Raw genomic sequence first — 15,266 nt, 5'->3', positions numbered from 1 at the left:
TCTTCATCTCAATTTCTTCCTTTAGTACAGTTTCGATGAGTACATGGTCACTCTTTCCAATTGGTGTCTTGTAGTGGACTTTGTCCATTATTTCAGGTTCCGTTGTAAATATCAAATCTAGTTTTGATGGCTCTTCATTGTTTCTGTACCTTGTGTTTTCACTGACCCACTGGGTCATTGTGTACTCCATGGTCATATCTAGCAGTACATTGCCCCACACGTCATCTCCTTGTACTGTCATGTTGTCCCAACAAATTTCTTTGCAATTGAAGTCTCCCATAATTACTAGGTTACCCTTACCCATTAGTATCTCATTTAGTGATTTTCTTGTATCTTCTAGCATTTTTGTGTGTTCGTTTTCTTTCCAAGCATTCGTTCTCGGGGGCACATAGGTCACCACAAACTTTCTACTTTTCATATTCTTGCCTTCGACTTTTATCATGATCAGTTCAACATTACCTTTGCCCTCTGCAATTTTTGTCACGTTTAGGTCTTTCTTGGCCAAGAACATGATTCCCCCTCCCTGCTTTTTGTCCCTGTTTCTTATCCAGTAATTGTATAGCCCTTGTCCAATATCAATAGATGGTATTTCTCCTCTTAATTTAGTCTCTACAATTCCCATTATGTCTGGTTTTTCTTCTAACAGATAATCATTGAGTGTGTGTGTTTTTATTCTCTTGGTCTTTGGATCACGTGTTGGACTCGTGATCGACAGCTATTTCCCTCCTGGAAGAGAGCTCAGAGCTCGTAGGTCCGATCTATGGGTAATGCTATGACCTTGCACACACACACACCCCACGAGAGTTGGAGTAACACCCCTCAGCGCTGTGTGTGTGTGTGTGTGTGTGTGTGTGTGTGTGTGTGTGTGTGTGTGTGTGCGTGTGTGTGTGTGTGTGTGTTTAACAATGGATGAAAAATCGGAAGAGTTACGTAATTTCATATCCTACTGGAAGCTATAATAAGGAAGAAAGAAAACAAACAAACAAAGAGCTGTCTCAGTCTGCCTTTCCTATATACAAAAAACATAACGTTTGTGAAGGAACTATCACTAGATGCACCTTCCTTGCTTTACTTTTTAATTCATCCAGCTGCGATATTTACTGTACGTCTGTGTCTACAGGACACCAACGGATCTACAGGACTCCAATGGATCTACAGAGCCCCACCGGATGTACAGGACCCCACCGGATCTACGGTACAGGACTCTACCATATATAAACGACTCCACCGCCCTATTGACAAAATGTCACAATTTGCTCATTAAAAAAAAAAAAAAATATATATATATATATATATATATATATATATATATATATATATATATATATATACTAATATTTCTTTGTTAGCCAACGGTTCACGAATTTGTGCTGAGTTAATGTTTTTTTTTCACCAAACTCCTGTTAGGCGTATCGCCTGTCAGAGTTCATGTCTTAAGAAAAAAAAAAAAAAAATCCTAGGTTGAGTTCTCCCGTCTTGCCCTTCAACATGGCTCCCCTGCATCCCTGTATCACCTCCCTCCTATGAACTTCTCCCCTAAGTGGCTTCCCCTTGTACTCACCTCTGGACTCGACCCCCGCATGAGTATGTCTCCGCACAGGTTGTCGTCCTGCATCCGACAGTTGACGCGACACCATGAGCTCGACCCTGGGCTCCTGCCTAGACTCAGCGATGATGTCGTATACTTCCTCAAAGGTCTTACCCTGCAGCGAACGGCCATTCCACTCCAGTACTTCATCTCCTGTCAGGTCAGCAGAAGAAAGAAAACATGTCAGTGAGAGGGAGGGTATCACCAAGGTTGGGTAGGAAAGAGTGTAATACTATGAGGTCTACCTCATGAGAGATGTCTCCCTTGACAGGAAGAAATAAATAAAAAGGAAACAGTGGCATGAAATAGGAAAGGGCTGTATATTTCATTATACTAATTTTCATATAATTATATATAAATCTTGATTTAGTTTTTTCTTGTACAAATCTACACTAATCAGCGAACAACTTGGCAATTCAACAGCCGAAACAACACTAAACGCCGTGCCTGGCTGGAGGGTTGAAATCGTATATAAACGTTTACAAAGGATTACAAAGGACGAGCATGCCTACAGGAGACCTTTTGGTCCATAACTAGGTCGGATGCAATATATATATATATATATATATAAATATATATATATATATATATATATACATATATATATATATATATATATATATATATATATATATATATATATATCAAGGACTACTATTACACAGGACGTGCGCAACCAGATCCCTGGGTCCGCTAGCGGAGGCCATTACTTTCTTTGTAAGCTAACATTTTATATTGGACAAATATATCAAAACTAGAAACCTAACATTGTATATAGGACAAATATATCAACTATTGACTTATTCAATGCAGTATAAGTTAATATCAACTTTTATAGTGAAATAAGAAACTATTTTTAAGGCACTGTTATGTTTTGAAATGCCAATTTTAGCCGGACTTAACAGGTATTATTGTATGAGGTTAGTGGACACAGTGTTAGCGATCTTTTGTATCTTTTTAAAAGACATAAAAAAAAAATCTATTCTTTTAATCTAAATCAGATTAAAAAAAAATTCTATAGATTTTAAATATTGTGGGATTGCCATTTGATATGCGATCTGATTGCTAAAGGACATTTTTAGCATATCAATATAAGGAGCAGTGTTATATAGACTTGCCACAAGTATACAAGGAACGGTATAAGCCTACATATAATATATATATATATATATATATATATATATATATCTATATATATATATATATATATATATATATATATGTATATCACTGCAGCCCACAACAAGTTTGAACAAGATTCTTGTTGAAACTTGTTCTAGGTAATCAGCTTCTCACTGAGTCAATTGCTGCTTTGGAATCAACCAGGAAGGATGTCTTCTGGACCTGGCAGAGTGGTTCCTTCAGGCAGAAAAATTATCCTGTCTGGAATTATTTGGAAAAACCACCAACAAATTCTGGCAAAGGGTACCGAGCTAAATGCAAAGACTGCAGCCAGGAACTACAGGGCATTGTGTCAAGATTAAAATCTCACAGAGATAAATACCAAGGTCAGCCACAGCATACAGAAGAAGAAATTGATGACCCAAGTAAATAATTTTACTTACGAGTATATTGTGTGCATTTCTCCCTTTTCATACGCAACTATATAAATTTGGTGAACAATGGAGAGCATGTGCAATAAAAATGTGAAGGCCTAAAGAGATGATACTTCAACTTCATTACCTCTAAATTTAGGTAATGACTATATCACTATAATATACTGTATCCACTCAACTTTGGGGCCTAGATGATTGTTATTCATTTCATTCAACATTGTGTAATATATTTCATAGGTTCCATTGGAATTCAGCCCACATGGGATTCAGCCCAAAGGGATTTAGCCTAACCTAACCCAACTAACCCATTATTTTTAGTGAATTTAAAAGTGGACTGAATCCTGTGTGAGCTGAATTCCAAGCCCACCTATTTCATATCCTGTTAATTATTTCCAAATAATTTAGTGGCTTGTGTGAATATGATCATTATATAAAAAAAATAACTACTGTACTCAAAAGTAGCCTAAATCACACTGTATTCATTCATTTATTTATTCATTTATAAATTATGCAATATGCTAAAAGTTTCTCTTTCCATTTCAGGATCTGTATCAACAGCTTCAATCCCTTCATCATCGGCTCCACTTGAATTATCTGCAAACTTGACTCCACCATTAAAAAGGTCACTATCAGACTCCTCCACGGGCGCCACTTCTGCTAAATAATTTTCATCTAAAAGAAAGTCATCAACATCTCTGGACAGATTTATCATAAAAACTTCAGCCTCTCAAAAGGAAAATCTCGACAAAGAAGTTGCAAGAATTATATTTGCTACAAATTCACCATTTCGTCTTGTTCAGCATCCTCAGTTTCTCAAGATGGTTCAGAACCTGAGGCCAGGTTATATTCCTCCATCCAGAAAAGATATTGCTGATAAGTACTTGGATCTTGTGTATAAAAAAGGAATATAAAAAGTGTGCAGATGACCTGAATAATGAAACTGCATGTCTTTCAATTGATGGGTGGTCTAATATCCATAATGAGCCCATAATATGTGCCACTCTAACAACATCCACTGGACAGATTTATTTAATTGACACAATAGACACATCAGGGAAACCTCACACTGCTGAATATCTTCTACAACTTGTACAAAATTCGATCAAGAAGGCTGAACAAGATTTTGGTTGTCACATTGGAAGTGTTGTGACAGACAATGCAGCAAATGTCACCAAGATGAGAAAAGTCTTGGAGGAATCGAGTGAACCTGAGCATACCGTCCTCATATACGGCTTATACCGTTCCTTGTATACTTGTGGCAAGTCTATATAACACTGCTCCTTATATTAATATGCTAAAAATGTCCTTTAGCAATCAGATCTCATATAAGATAGCAATCCCACAATATTTAAATTCTATAAAAAAGAATCTATTTAAATCAAATAAATCTGTTTTAGATAAAAAAAATATATATATATTTTTTATATTTTTTGAAAAGATAAAAAAGATAAAAAAAAAAAAAAAAAAAGATCGCCAACACTGGTGTCCACTAACCTCATACAATAATACCTGTTAAGTCCGGCTAAAATTGGCATTTCAAAGCATAACAGTGCCTTAAAAATAGTTTCTTATTTCACTATAAAAGTTTATATTAACTTATACTGCATTGAATAAGCCAATAGTTGATATATTTGTCCTATATACAATGTTAGGTTTCTAGTTTTGATACATTTGTCCAATTTAAAATGTTAGCTTACAAAGAAAGCAATGGCCCCCGCTAGCGGACCCAGGGATCTGGGTGCGCACGTCCTGTGTAATAGTAATCCTTGAGATATATATATATATATCACAACAAAGTTTTGTCGTAGCACATTGGCAAAATTATACTAATGACCCACTTTCGGAGAAGAATAGGTGAAAGTGAAAAGATCCGTATATTTCGATCACTATCTGCTGAAGAGGATCACATACAGTGGTCGAAATATGCGGATCTTTTTACTCTCACCTATTCTCCGAAAGTGGGTCATTAGTGTATATATATATATATATATATATATATATATATATATATATATATATATATATATATATATATATATATATATTAAAAAAATAAACATCATTCTTACCCGGCCGCAGATGACCCATGGTGTCTGCGATGCTCCCCTTCTTCACTTTCTCGATGAGCGCACCGATTTTACCGCCTTCTAGAATTTTCCCACCAACCACCTTGAGACCCAAGATGGCCGCACTTGACCCAGGTCCCACTTCACCCTTAATGGTCTTGTTAAGGATCATGTGCCCAATCATCCGGCTGCCGTCCTGACTCGGTTGCCAGGAAACTGGGTGCTGCAAGAAAAATAAACACATTAGTAATGAATGGTGAGTTTGCATAGTGATGCTAGGCGAGATGGAATAAAAAGAAATCACAGTATATTAAGGTTGGGCCTTTGGATAATATATATATATATATATATCATATATATATATACATATATATATATATATATATGTATATATATATATATATGTATATACACATTCATATATACATATATATATATATATATATATATATATGTATATATACATATATATATATATATATATATATATATATATATATATACATACATACATCACAGAACTGGCACATGATCCAATATGCAGCCCTGAGTTTTTTGGTGAGAAATTTGAATACATATTTAACATTGTTATCAGCTTAAAGTGTGACCACATTGAAAATTAAAGCTGTCTTATTTTGCCGGAATATGTTTTTAGTACTTACCAAAGTCAAAAATGTCTAAATTACACAAAAACTCTTTCGTTTTTTATTGCAATTTTAAATTACTGATCCTATTCCCAAAACGTCGTCAGCTTTATCCATTCTCGTAAAACCTACTCGTGGCGCCATCTGCTCCTTTGCAATGACGTCATAGATTATGTTCATTATTCATTCATCGTTATTGTGTTTGATGAATAGTGATCGTGACGAATGCCACAGGATATTTTATATCAAGTTTAGGAATTATGAAAATGAAGAAAGAACTGCTGAAGAAAACACACGATTGGGAAGAAAATTACATGATAAAAGAGGAGACTAATAATATATTATTAACATATAGAAATCAGAGAGAGGCAGGAGAATAACATTTATGATAATAACAGCAATAATGTTATTATTCACGTACAGAACATGCATAGAGAGTGATGGGACTAGATTCTTTTACAATAATACATGGCCTTTTTTTAAAGCATTATGTAAAGCAAATGATAAGATATATTGTTTTTAGAAAACCTGATTACATTTATCAGGTAAATAAGCTAAGAAAAATAAAAGCAGGAGAAATGATAAGTGAACAAAGAAATTGCACAGAATATATAACAAAAGGGAACATAAAACAAAACAAGACAGAAATATGGCATGCAGTATAGGAATAGATGCAAAACATATTTGTATTTGCTGGCACGGATTGGTGCGTTCTTAACGATACTTGTAGTGAATTTTTCGTTTTTATACAGTGTGTAAACGATCTAAGATAATGTTATCTTGTCGTGCAAAGAACAACACAGGCCTGCGTTTTGATTTTTTTTTTTTTTTTTTTTTTTTTTACTGAAAATAAGAATCTGGTAATGCTGAATTAAAAAATTATAATGATTTTGGTAAATCAGCTCAGATTGTCGAATTTTACTGAAAACTGTTCATTCAATTTTTTTTTTTTTTATGGTGACTTAGTATCAGAGTTATAAGATAAGGTTAATAATGACTAAATGTTTTTACATGATTTTTATTAACATTGAAAACATGCTGGAAAATACATCAATGTGGAAGAAAATACTTTTTCAATTACTTTCTCTTGTGTTTTTCACCGTCCAAGTTATGTTTCAGACACCAACAGTAATCTGCTAACCTATTTATGTCCCATCGTCCATGATAACCTGCCTTCCATCGTGCGAATGTCTTGGTGGAACCTTTCACCTTGTTCTTCGCTGCAGTCTCCACAGTTATCAGCAAAATATTCCAGATGCTATTTTAGAAAATGCATCTTTACTGATATACATGCTCCCAGAACCTTAAAAATCTGCATCAATTCTTGAACAACACGTATTCTGAACTTCTTTTGTTTCCAAGGAAGTTGTTCACAACTGATTTGAAGACTTGCCGTGTATTCCTCTGTTTCACTCATTACTCTATCGAACTGTTCATCCTTCATTAGGCTTCTAATCTGAGGTAAGAAAACATTGTCTTCTTACCTTTAAATCTCCACAAATCTTCCAATTATAGTGACTATACTTCAGAGCACTAAAATTTTCATATTCCCATAAATCAGTTAATTGAACTGAATGTGCAACAGGAACAGATGCAATCTTACTTCCAACGTTGAAAAAAACAGCTTTTAAGATTGACCCGCCGAGTCAATGAAGTCTCCACTCCACTGGACTATAAATTAAACTCCAATATCACTGCAATATACTAATGAAGAGTTGTCATGAAATGAGAAAAAAAAATTGCGAAACTCTTCATCTCTTTTGCGATACCGGAAATATGTAGTTCCTGATGCAAGTAAATTGTTTTCGTCAAGGCGAGATCAAAATAACTGGACAGATTCTTGTGATAACCCTGAATCCCTTGTCAAGTCATTTAGTTGTGCTAGACTTACACCTCCTGGTTGATTCTCATCAGGAATTCGAGGTTGACACGATGCAGAAGTGTCTATATCTTCAAACTGGGTATCACTGTCTTTAGCGATATCTATGTCCTCGGATACACTTGGTACTGGATTTTCTGAACCATGAAGCGCTGGTTTTCTAACATATGGGATATCAGGATACACGACATGGTACTTGTACTTCTTATTCGCACCTGTAAATTGCATATAAGTAAAATGTCAAAGTAAGTTCCGCGGTTTTTTTTTATCAGAGCTGGGCGCGTTCCTCGATTTTGGGTAGTGCGTTAGCGTTTCTGCGTTCCTGGAATAGCGTTCCTCAAATGTTTTCGTTTTGTGCGTTCTTGCGTTAGCGCTCCCAAACTATTAAAGCGTCCTTCAAAAAAAAGTAGTGCGTTCATCAAAAAACTTGAAAAAACACTGCGTTCCTCAAAATCATTACTGTGCGCAGAACTACTTCGCAACTAAAAAAAAAAAAAAAAAAAAGTAATAACACATCAGAGCTTTATACATTAAAATATTTGTGTATTTCAGACAACTAGACAAGTTACCCAAAAAAAAAAAAAAAAAAAAAAAAAAAAAAAAAAATTAGATTACTGCTCCTGCAATTTCCTTCTCCTTGTCCTGCCTCTGCACCTCCTTGTACCTAAGGAGATGCATGTTGCCCTTCACAAACACCAGATGTTCAAAGTTAATGTTGCTCAGGCTGGACCTTTTTGGCCGCAAAATGTCTCCCGCTGAGCTAAACTGCCTCTCCACAGCTAGGTGGAGGAGTATTGTACTTTTTATAGAGGTCCGGCCAGGCGTCCCTGTAGTAGGTGGGAAAGAGGTCGTTGCTGAGGCGGACGCTCACCATCGCTCTTTGCCACTGGTCCAGGATCGTGGTGACCGTCTCTTCTACATCCTTCCGCCGCCTCACCTCCGGCACTGCGGCAGTGGAGAGGAGCAGGTGGAACTGGTCCACCTCCTCCTGCCTCTCCTCAGTGTCCACCATCATCGTCACCTCCACCAAATGAAAAAAAATTACAAAGTTCGTTGGTTAGACGGGTATAGACGGGTTTATACAATGAGTGATCTGCACGTACTGCAGTAATGGCGCAGCTGACCAATGGGAGAGGTTCCCGTCTAAACGTAAACAACTAAAGGTTTGGTCTTCTTTGCCGCTGACCAGTGGGAGATCTCCCCCCCCCCCTCCTGAACGTAAACGACAGAATGTTGCCACGTAGTGAATCTCGTCTTTGTTGTTTCCATTGAAAACGTTTGAAAAAAAAAAGTTTCGTAATGCTCAGAACGCTTTGAAATTTCGAGCGGTACGTTTCTCTTGCGTTTCTTTGATTTTTTTTGCGTTCCTGCGTCCTTGCGTTCCTAAACAGGCGGTGCGTACGTATGCAAGAACGCAGGAATGCACTAAAGGAACGCATTTGCCCACCCCTGGTTCTTATGAATGTAAGATATGTCAAAATATATATTTTTACAATACATTAATGAGAGTATCGACTTTAAGTTGTCGTTATTATTTTCAAATATGAGCTTACCTTGTACGTTAATCATACAGATATAGCAATCTTTCACATGATCCGTCTCTTCTCTCTACACTATGGGAACACCAACTAATACTTCATCTTGCCCTTACTCCAACGTCTTAAACTTTCAACAAGTTCTACAGCATGTATGAGGAACAAAACTTTTATCTTCGTCTCCAATTCGGGTTCCAAAATAGGCGTGGTAACATGTATATATACATATATATATATATATATATATATATATATATATATATATATATAGATATATATGTACGTATGTATGTATGTTCATATACCTATTGGGGTTGGACAAAATAATATAAAAACCTGCCAAATACGCAATATTTATTTATTAAAACGGTGTTGGTCCACGATTTGCCCGTAGAACAGCTGCAATTCCTCGCGGTATGGATTCGTAGAATGTCCGAATAGTTTCCAATGGAATGTTGTCCCATTCTTGTACCAAAACATTCGGCAATTGTTGCAACGATGTTGGAGGTGGAAATCTGCTCCTCGCTCTCTGCTCTAAAACTTCCCATAACTGTTCAATTATGTTGAGGTCTGGCAATTGTGCAGGCAAAGAAAGATGTTTGATGATATTCTGATGCTCTACGAATCAAGACCGAACCTTTTTGGCTGTGTGTATGGGCGCATTATCGTCTTGGAATATGGCTGTGTCTGGCAGCAAGACGCTCATCATAGTAAGAACCTCATCACTGAGGATGTCGAGATATTCATTCGCAGTCATCCGGCCTGTGATGTGAATGAGAAAACCAGCTGAATACCACAATATAGCCACACAAATCATAACGGAACCACCCCTATGCTTGACTGTAGGAAGCAGGCAGTCCGGATCGTAGGTTCTCCATACATAAACCATGCCGTTCGTAGGGAATAACGTGAACGTTGATTCATCGGACCATGCCACATGCTTCCAGTCATCAAGTGTCCAGGTTTTGTGCTCGTGGCACCACTTCTTTCGCAGCTTAGCGATGGCTTCCGTTATAAGAGGTTTCGCAATTGCAGCCCTACCATCAATGTTAGCTTTGTGGAGCTCCCGCCGTACTGTTTTCGTCGACACAGGATGCCTCAAGTGTGTGTTGAGTTCTGCTGTCACTTTTGCCGCGATTGTTTTATGTTGTCTGGCCACAATCCTTTTTAATGTTCGTCGGTCTCTGTCAGATAACTTTGGGTTTCGCCCACCATTCCTCTTCGCCGATTATGTTTTCCAATCTTTTGTGTATGCTGTCATCACTGTGGATAATGTCGCTCTTGAAACATTCAACAGTTCAGCTGTTTTCGTCACCGACGCTCCCGCTAACCGGGGGGCCAACGATTTGCCCTTTTTCGAAGTCTGAGAGACCACACATTACACCGGTCGCTTGTTGTAACCGTCGCAGACCAAAGCGTGTAATACACTGATATATAACCAGTGAGACCTGCTACGTAAACCAGGGCCCCGACAAGGAGAGGGGCTGGGGGGGGGGGGGGGCAATGCCCCGGGTCGGCATGTTTTTTGGGGGCCGGCAATTTTGGTGAAAAGAAGGTAAACCAAATTCCACCAAATGTACCTTTAATGCATAATATATTTATCATGTGTATAAACGTTGTTTTGTGGATAAATGTTACATGTGAATCGTGCTAGTGACCATAAGATGTGGAAGGTGGTGGTAGTGGTGGTGTGTGGGAGGGGGGGGCACTTTTCGAATTGCCCCGGGGCGGCACTTACCCATGACGGGGCCTTGACATAAACTGCGCCTTACGCGGCGCATTGTTTACCCTGAAGCAGGGATGCCAACATGCATCAAGATGTCCTATTTTGCGTAGTGTTCATATTTTGTCCATCCCTATATATATATATATATATATATATATATATATATATATATATATATATATATATATATATATATATATATATATATATATATATATATATATATATGAAGATGGTTAAAGAAAATGGAAAAAAGTGGGATATAAGCCAATTGTTGTTTGCTGATATCACTGCGCTTATGGTAGGATCAGAGGAGGGATTATGGAAGTTGGTGACAGAGTTTGGGAACTTGTGTGAAAAAATTAAGTTGAAGATAAATGTGGGTAAAAGTAAGGTGATGAGATGTACAAAGGGAGAATGTGGCAGCAAATTGGATGTGAGTATTAAGGGAGAGAGACTGGAGGAAGTGGATAGCTTTAGATAATTGGATGCGAATGAGGGAACGAGAGGAATGGAGGACGAGGTAGAATGTAGATTCAGAGAAGCAAATAAATGTCTTGGGAGATTAAAATTTGTAATGAAAAATAGGCATTTGGGGATGGATACTAAGAGGAGGTTGTATGAAGGAATGATTGTGCCGACAGCACTGTGTGGGGCAGAAACATGGAACATAAGAGAGGAGTTTGAATGTGTTTCAGATGAAATGTCTGAGAAGTATGGTAGGGGATACTAGGTGAGGAGATGAACGGGAGTGGAAAGGGAGTTGGGAGATAGGGTTGCTGAAAGAGTATTGGAATGGTTTGGACACATGGAAAGAATGAATGAAGAAACATAAGTGAAAGAGGTGTGGAAGGCCGAGGTGAAAGGAGTGAACATGAGGGAGCGACCAAGGATTAAATGGATGGATGGGGTAAAAGGGGCATTGGGAAAGAGAGGAATGTCTGTTGAGGAAGGAAGGGAGAATACAGACGATAGGGGTGAATGGAGAATGGTTGTGTATGGATGATTCTGTGATGTATGGAAGGGAGTGGGTTGGTGATGGGGAGGGGGTGAGGGAGTGAATGTGAATAATATTTTGACGCAGTCCGAAGTGATTTCTCACCGTCTTCTCTTTTTCACTACCTGTCCTGTGGTAACGCGCCCAGCTCTGCTTAACTTACTTTACACCAAAAAAGTATCTGATATTAGCCCACTCTCTTCCCTAAAAACATGTACATCCAAAACTCTTCTTACTCTTCTCCTAGGTAGCACTATATAGTCCATTAAAGCCCTATCTTCCATCACCCTTCCCCCCACTATATATATATATATATATATATATATATATATATATATATATATATATATATATATATATATATATATATATATATATATATAAGAACATAAGAATGAAGGAGACTGCAAGAGACCATAAGGCCTACACTAGGGACTTCCGTGTCCATTACCACTTGTCATCCCCATCCATAAAGTTGTCTAACCGTTTCTTAAAACAACCGATAGTTTAAGCGCTCAGTACATGGGCACTAAGTCTATTCCATTCGTTGATCATTCTATTAGTAAACCAATTCTTACCTATTTCCTTCTTAAATCTAAACTTGTCCAATGTAAATCCATTGCAAAGAGTCCTGCCCTGTTGTCTTAATTTGATGACCTTGTTTGCGTCACCTTTGTTAGAGCCTTTGATCCACTTAAACACCTTTATTAGATCACCCCGCAATCTGCGTCTTTCCAGAGAGTGTAAGTTAAGGTGCCTAAGCCTCTCTTTGTAAGGTAAATTTCTGAGCCCATGTATCATTTTGGTCATTCTCCTCTGTACTGATTCTAGTGAATTGATGCCCATTCTATAGGACGGAGACCAAAACTGTACCGCATAGTCAAGGATGGGTCTAACTAATGCTAGATAAGGTTTGATAATTACCTCCGCACCTGTATTCGTAACCGTCCTAGCAATGAAACCTAATGCTCTGTTAGCTTTATTCATGGCGCCAATGCACTGCTTCCTGGATTTAAGGTCAGGACTCACTAGAACTCCCAAGTCTCTCTCGCACTCAGTTTTCTCTAAAAACATGTTATCTAAGCCATATCTATTTTCGGGGTTGTGTAACCTTACGTTTAACACGCTCCACATTGAAATATTGAAGTTAATTTGCCATTTTACCGACCATGTGAACAATTTGTGTCGTCCGCACACTTACTAACATCACTATTAATCCCATTGTCCAAGTCGTTTGTGTACATAAAGAGACCCAAAACTGAGCCCTGGGGAACTACACTATAAACACTCCCTCATTTGGATTTTACATCTTCTACAGTGACCTGCTGTTTTCTGTCACTGATCCAAGCTCTAATCTATTCTAACACTTTTCCTCCTATGCCATGTGCTTTGATTTTATTTAGTAGTTTCTGGTGGGGCACCTTGTCGAATGTAACTATCATTGTTATCTAACGCGTTATATGCTTTAGTGTAAAAAGATAGATTAGTCACACTTGACTTACCCTTGGAGAAACCATGCTGTGAGTCACAAATCAAATTATATCTCTCGGTGTGATCTATGAGTCTATTAACTATTATTGATTCAAGCATTTTACCTATAACTGATGTCAAACTGATTGGCCTGTAGTTGCATATAGACGATTTATCCCCATTTTTGAAAACATGAACAACGTTTGCCTGCCCCCCAAGCAATAGGCACAAAACCTGTGTCTACCGACTTATTCAATATTTCTATTAACTTATTGCAGATTTCAAGTTTACACTCTTTTAACACTTCGGGAAAAAATCGTCTGGACCCGGGGATTTTGTAGCTTTAAGTGTTTTAATATGTTTAACTACTTCTAAATTACTAATGCTGATATTTGATAGTCTACTTTCTTCATCCCCACTGAAAATTTGATCGCAGTCAGGTACCTTATCTAACCTCTCCTTAGTATACACTAAGAGAAAATATTTTCTAAACGCCTCACCCCTTTTTTCCTCCGATTCTATCATGGCATTTTCGTCGTTTTCAATTGGGCCTATCCTTTCCTTATTTTTTGTTCTGTAGAGAACATATTGTTAGGAAGTTGCCCTCACCCCTCGGTCCTCATTACTCCTTCGTTCTCACCTCTTCTCGTGTCCGTCCCACAACCTTGCCGACCTGGAAGAGGTCCCATGGGAACACTCTTGCGCCACCCGGCTGCGTGACTCGACCAAAGCTTCCTTGATACCCACGGGTGGGACAAAGCCTCCTTGAGGAAACACGCGTGCATTACCAGCATCAGTCCTAATCCTCTCAATCAAAACGCTCCCATAAGCCTTCCCAACTGCACTCAACCAACAGATCCCTCTAAAACTACTACACTCACACTTGTCCCCTTTTCCTTTGTAAAATGGAACTATACAGGCACTCCTCCAGTCCTCCGGCACTCTACCCCCCCCTTAAACAAACATTAAACAACCTCACCAGCCAGTCCACCATCACTGTACCTCCCCTATTTTAGACACTCCGCATGACAACCATCTACCCAGGCGCCTTACCTATTCTCATAATTTTAATTACTGCTTTCACCTAATCTTTCCTTATTTCTCCTCCATTTTCCTCATTAATCACTCGTTTTCTTAGTGCTTCCCACTGCAACTACCTTTCCCTTCCTATCCTCCTTCATATTTAGCAACTCCCTAAAATACTCTGCCTATCTTCCTCTTACTGCCTTCTCTTCCATTATCATCTCTCCATCTGCATCTTTTACTTTTTCTTCTCAAAACATGTGTTACATTGTGTTACTTATTCCTATTTTTTTCAGATTGTTGGTTCATGATATTGCATATCTACAATTGCCTCATTTCTGATGAATCTGAACTTAACAAAACATGGAACGTCGCAAGTGCATGAACGATTCTGATCGTTTATGTTACCTATGTGGCGCCCTCACTCCTGGTAGCCACAAGAATCCAATCACAAAAGCTGTTCGAATGAACTACAAAAGTTACTTTAAATGTTCTTTGGGTGACCAAGACAATGGATGGGCCTGTAAGTCTTGTGTCAACCACCTGAACGAGTGGAAGTGGGGTAAACGAAGCTCAGGAATGCCGTTTGCTGTATCAATAATATGGCGTGAACCTAATGACCATAACAGTGACTCCTACGTCTGGCTCACAAACATCAAAAGAATACCCATCAAGATATGGGGCAAGATGTAATACCCCAATTCAACCAATTCCGCACAATGCTGAGCTCCCAGTCCCAAATCCACCGACTGAACAAGAATTGAAGAGTGATTCCGATTCTA

General features: G+C 38.1%; 1 protein-coding gene across 12 annotated transcripts in view; it reads right to left on the bottom strand.

The window, feature by feature from the left end:
* The window catches only part of Rim (Rab3 interacting molecule), a 651,951-nt gene that overhangs the window by 422,437 nt on the left and 214,248 nt on the right, over window positions 1–15,266 (bottom strand). For all 12 annotated transcript variants that reach the window (XM_076188289.1, XM_076188288.1, XM_076188280.1 and 9 more), the window contains exons 5-6: window positions 5,214–5,433; window positions 1,562–1,741 (exon numbers count right to left, since the gene is read on the bottom strand). In XM_076188289.1, coding sequence (XP_076044404.1) covers window positions 1,562–1,741; window positions 5,214–5,433 — 400 coding nt within the window. The remainder of the gene's footprint in view (window positions 1–1,561; window positions 1,742–5,213; window positions 5,434–15,266) is intronic.

The sequence above is a fragment of the Oratosquilla oratoria genome, chromosome 7, assembly GCF_046742065.1.
Source record: "Oratosquilla oratoria isolate Oo_2021 chromosome 7, ASM4674206v1, whole genome shotgun sequence".
In the NCBI taxonomy this organism is placed as follows: Eukaryota; Metazoa; Arthropoda; class Malacostraca; order Stomatopoda; family Squillidae; genus Oratosquilla; species Oratosquilla oratoria.
The sequence above is the reverse complement of the archived record's forward strand: the minus strand, read 5'-3'. Positions and strand labels throughout refer to the sequence as shown.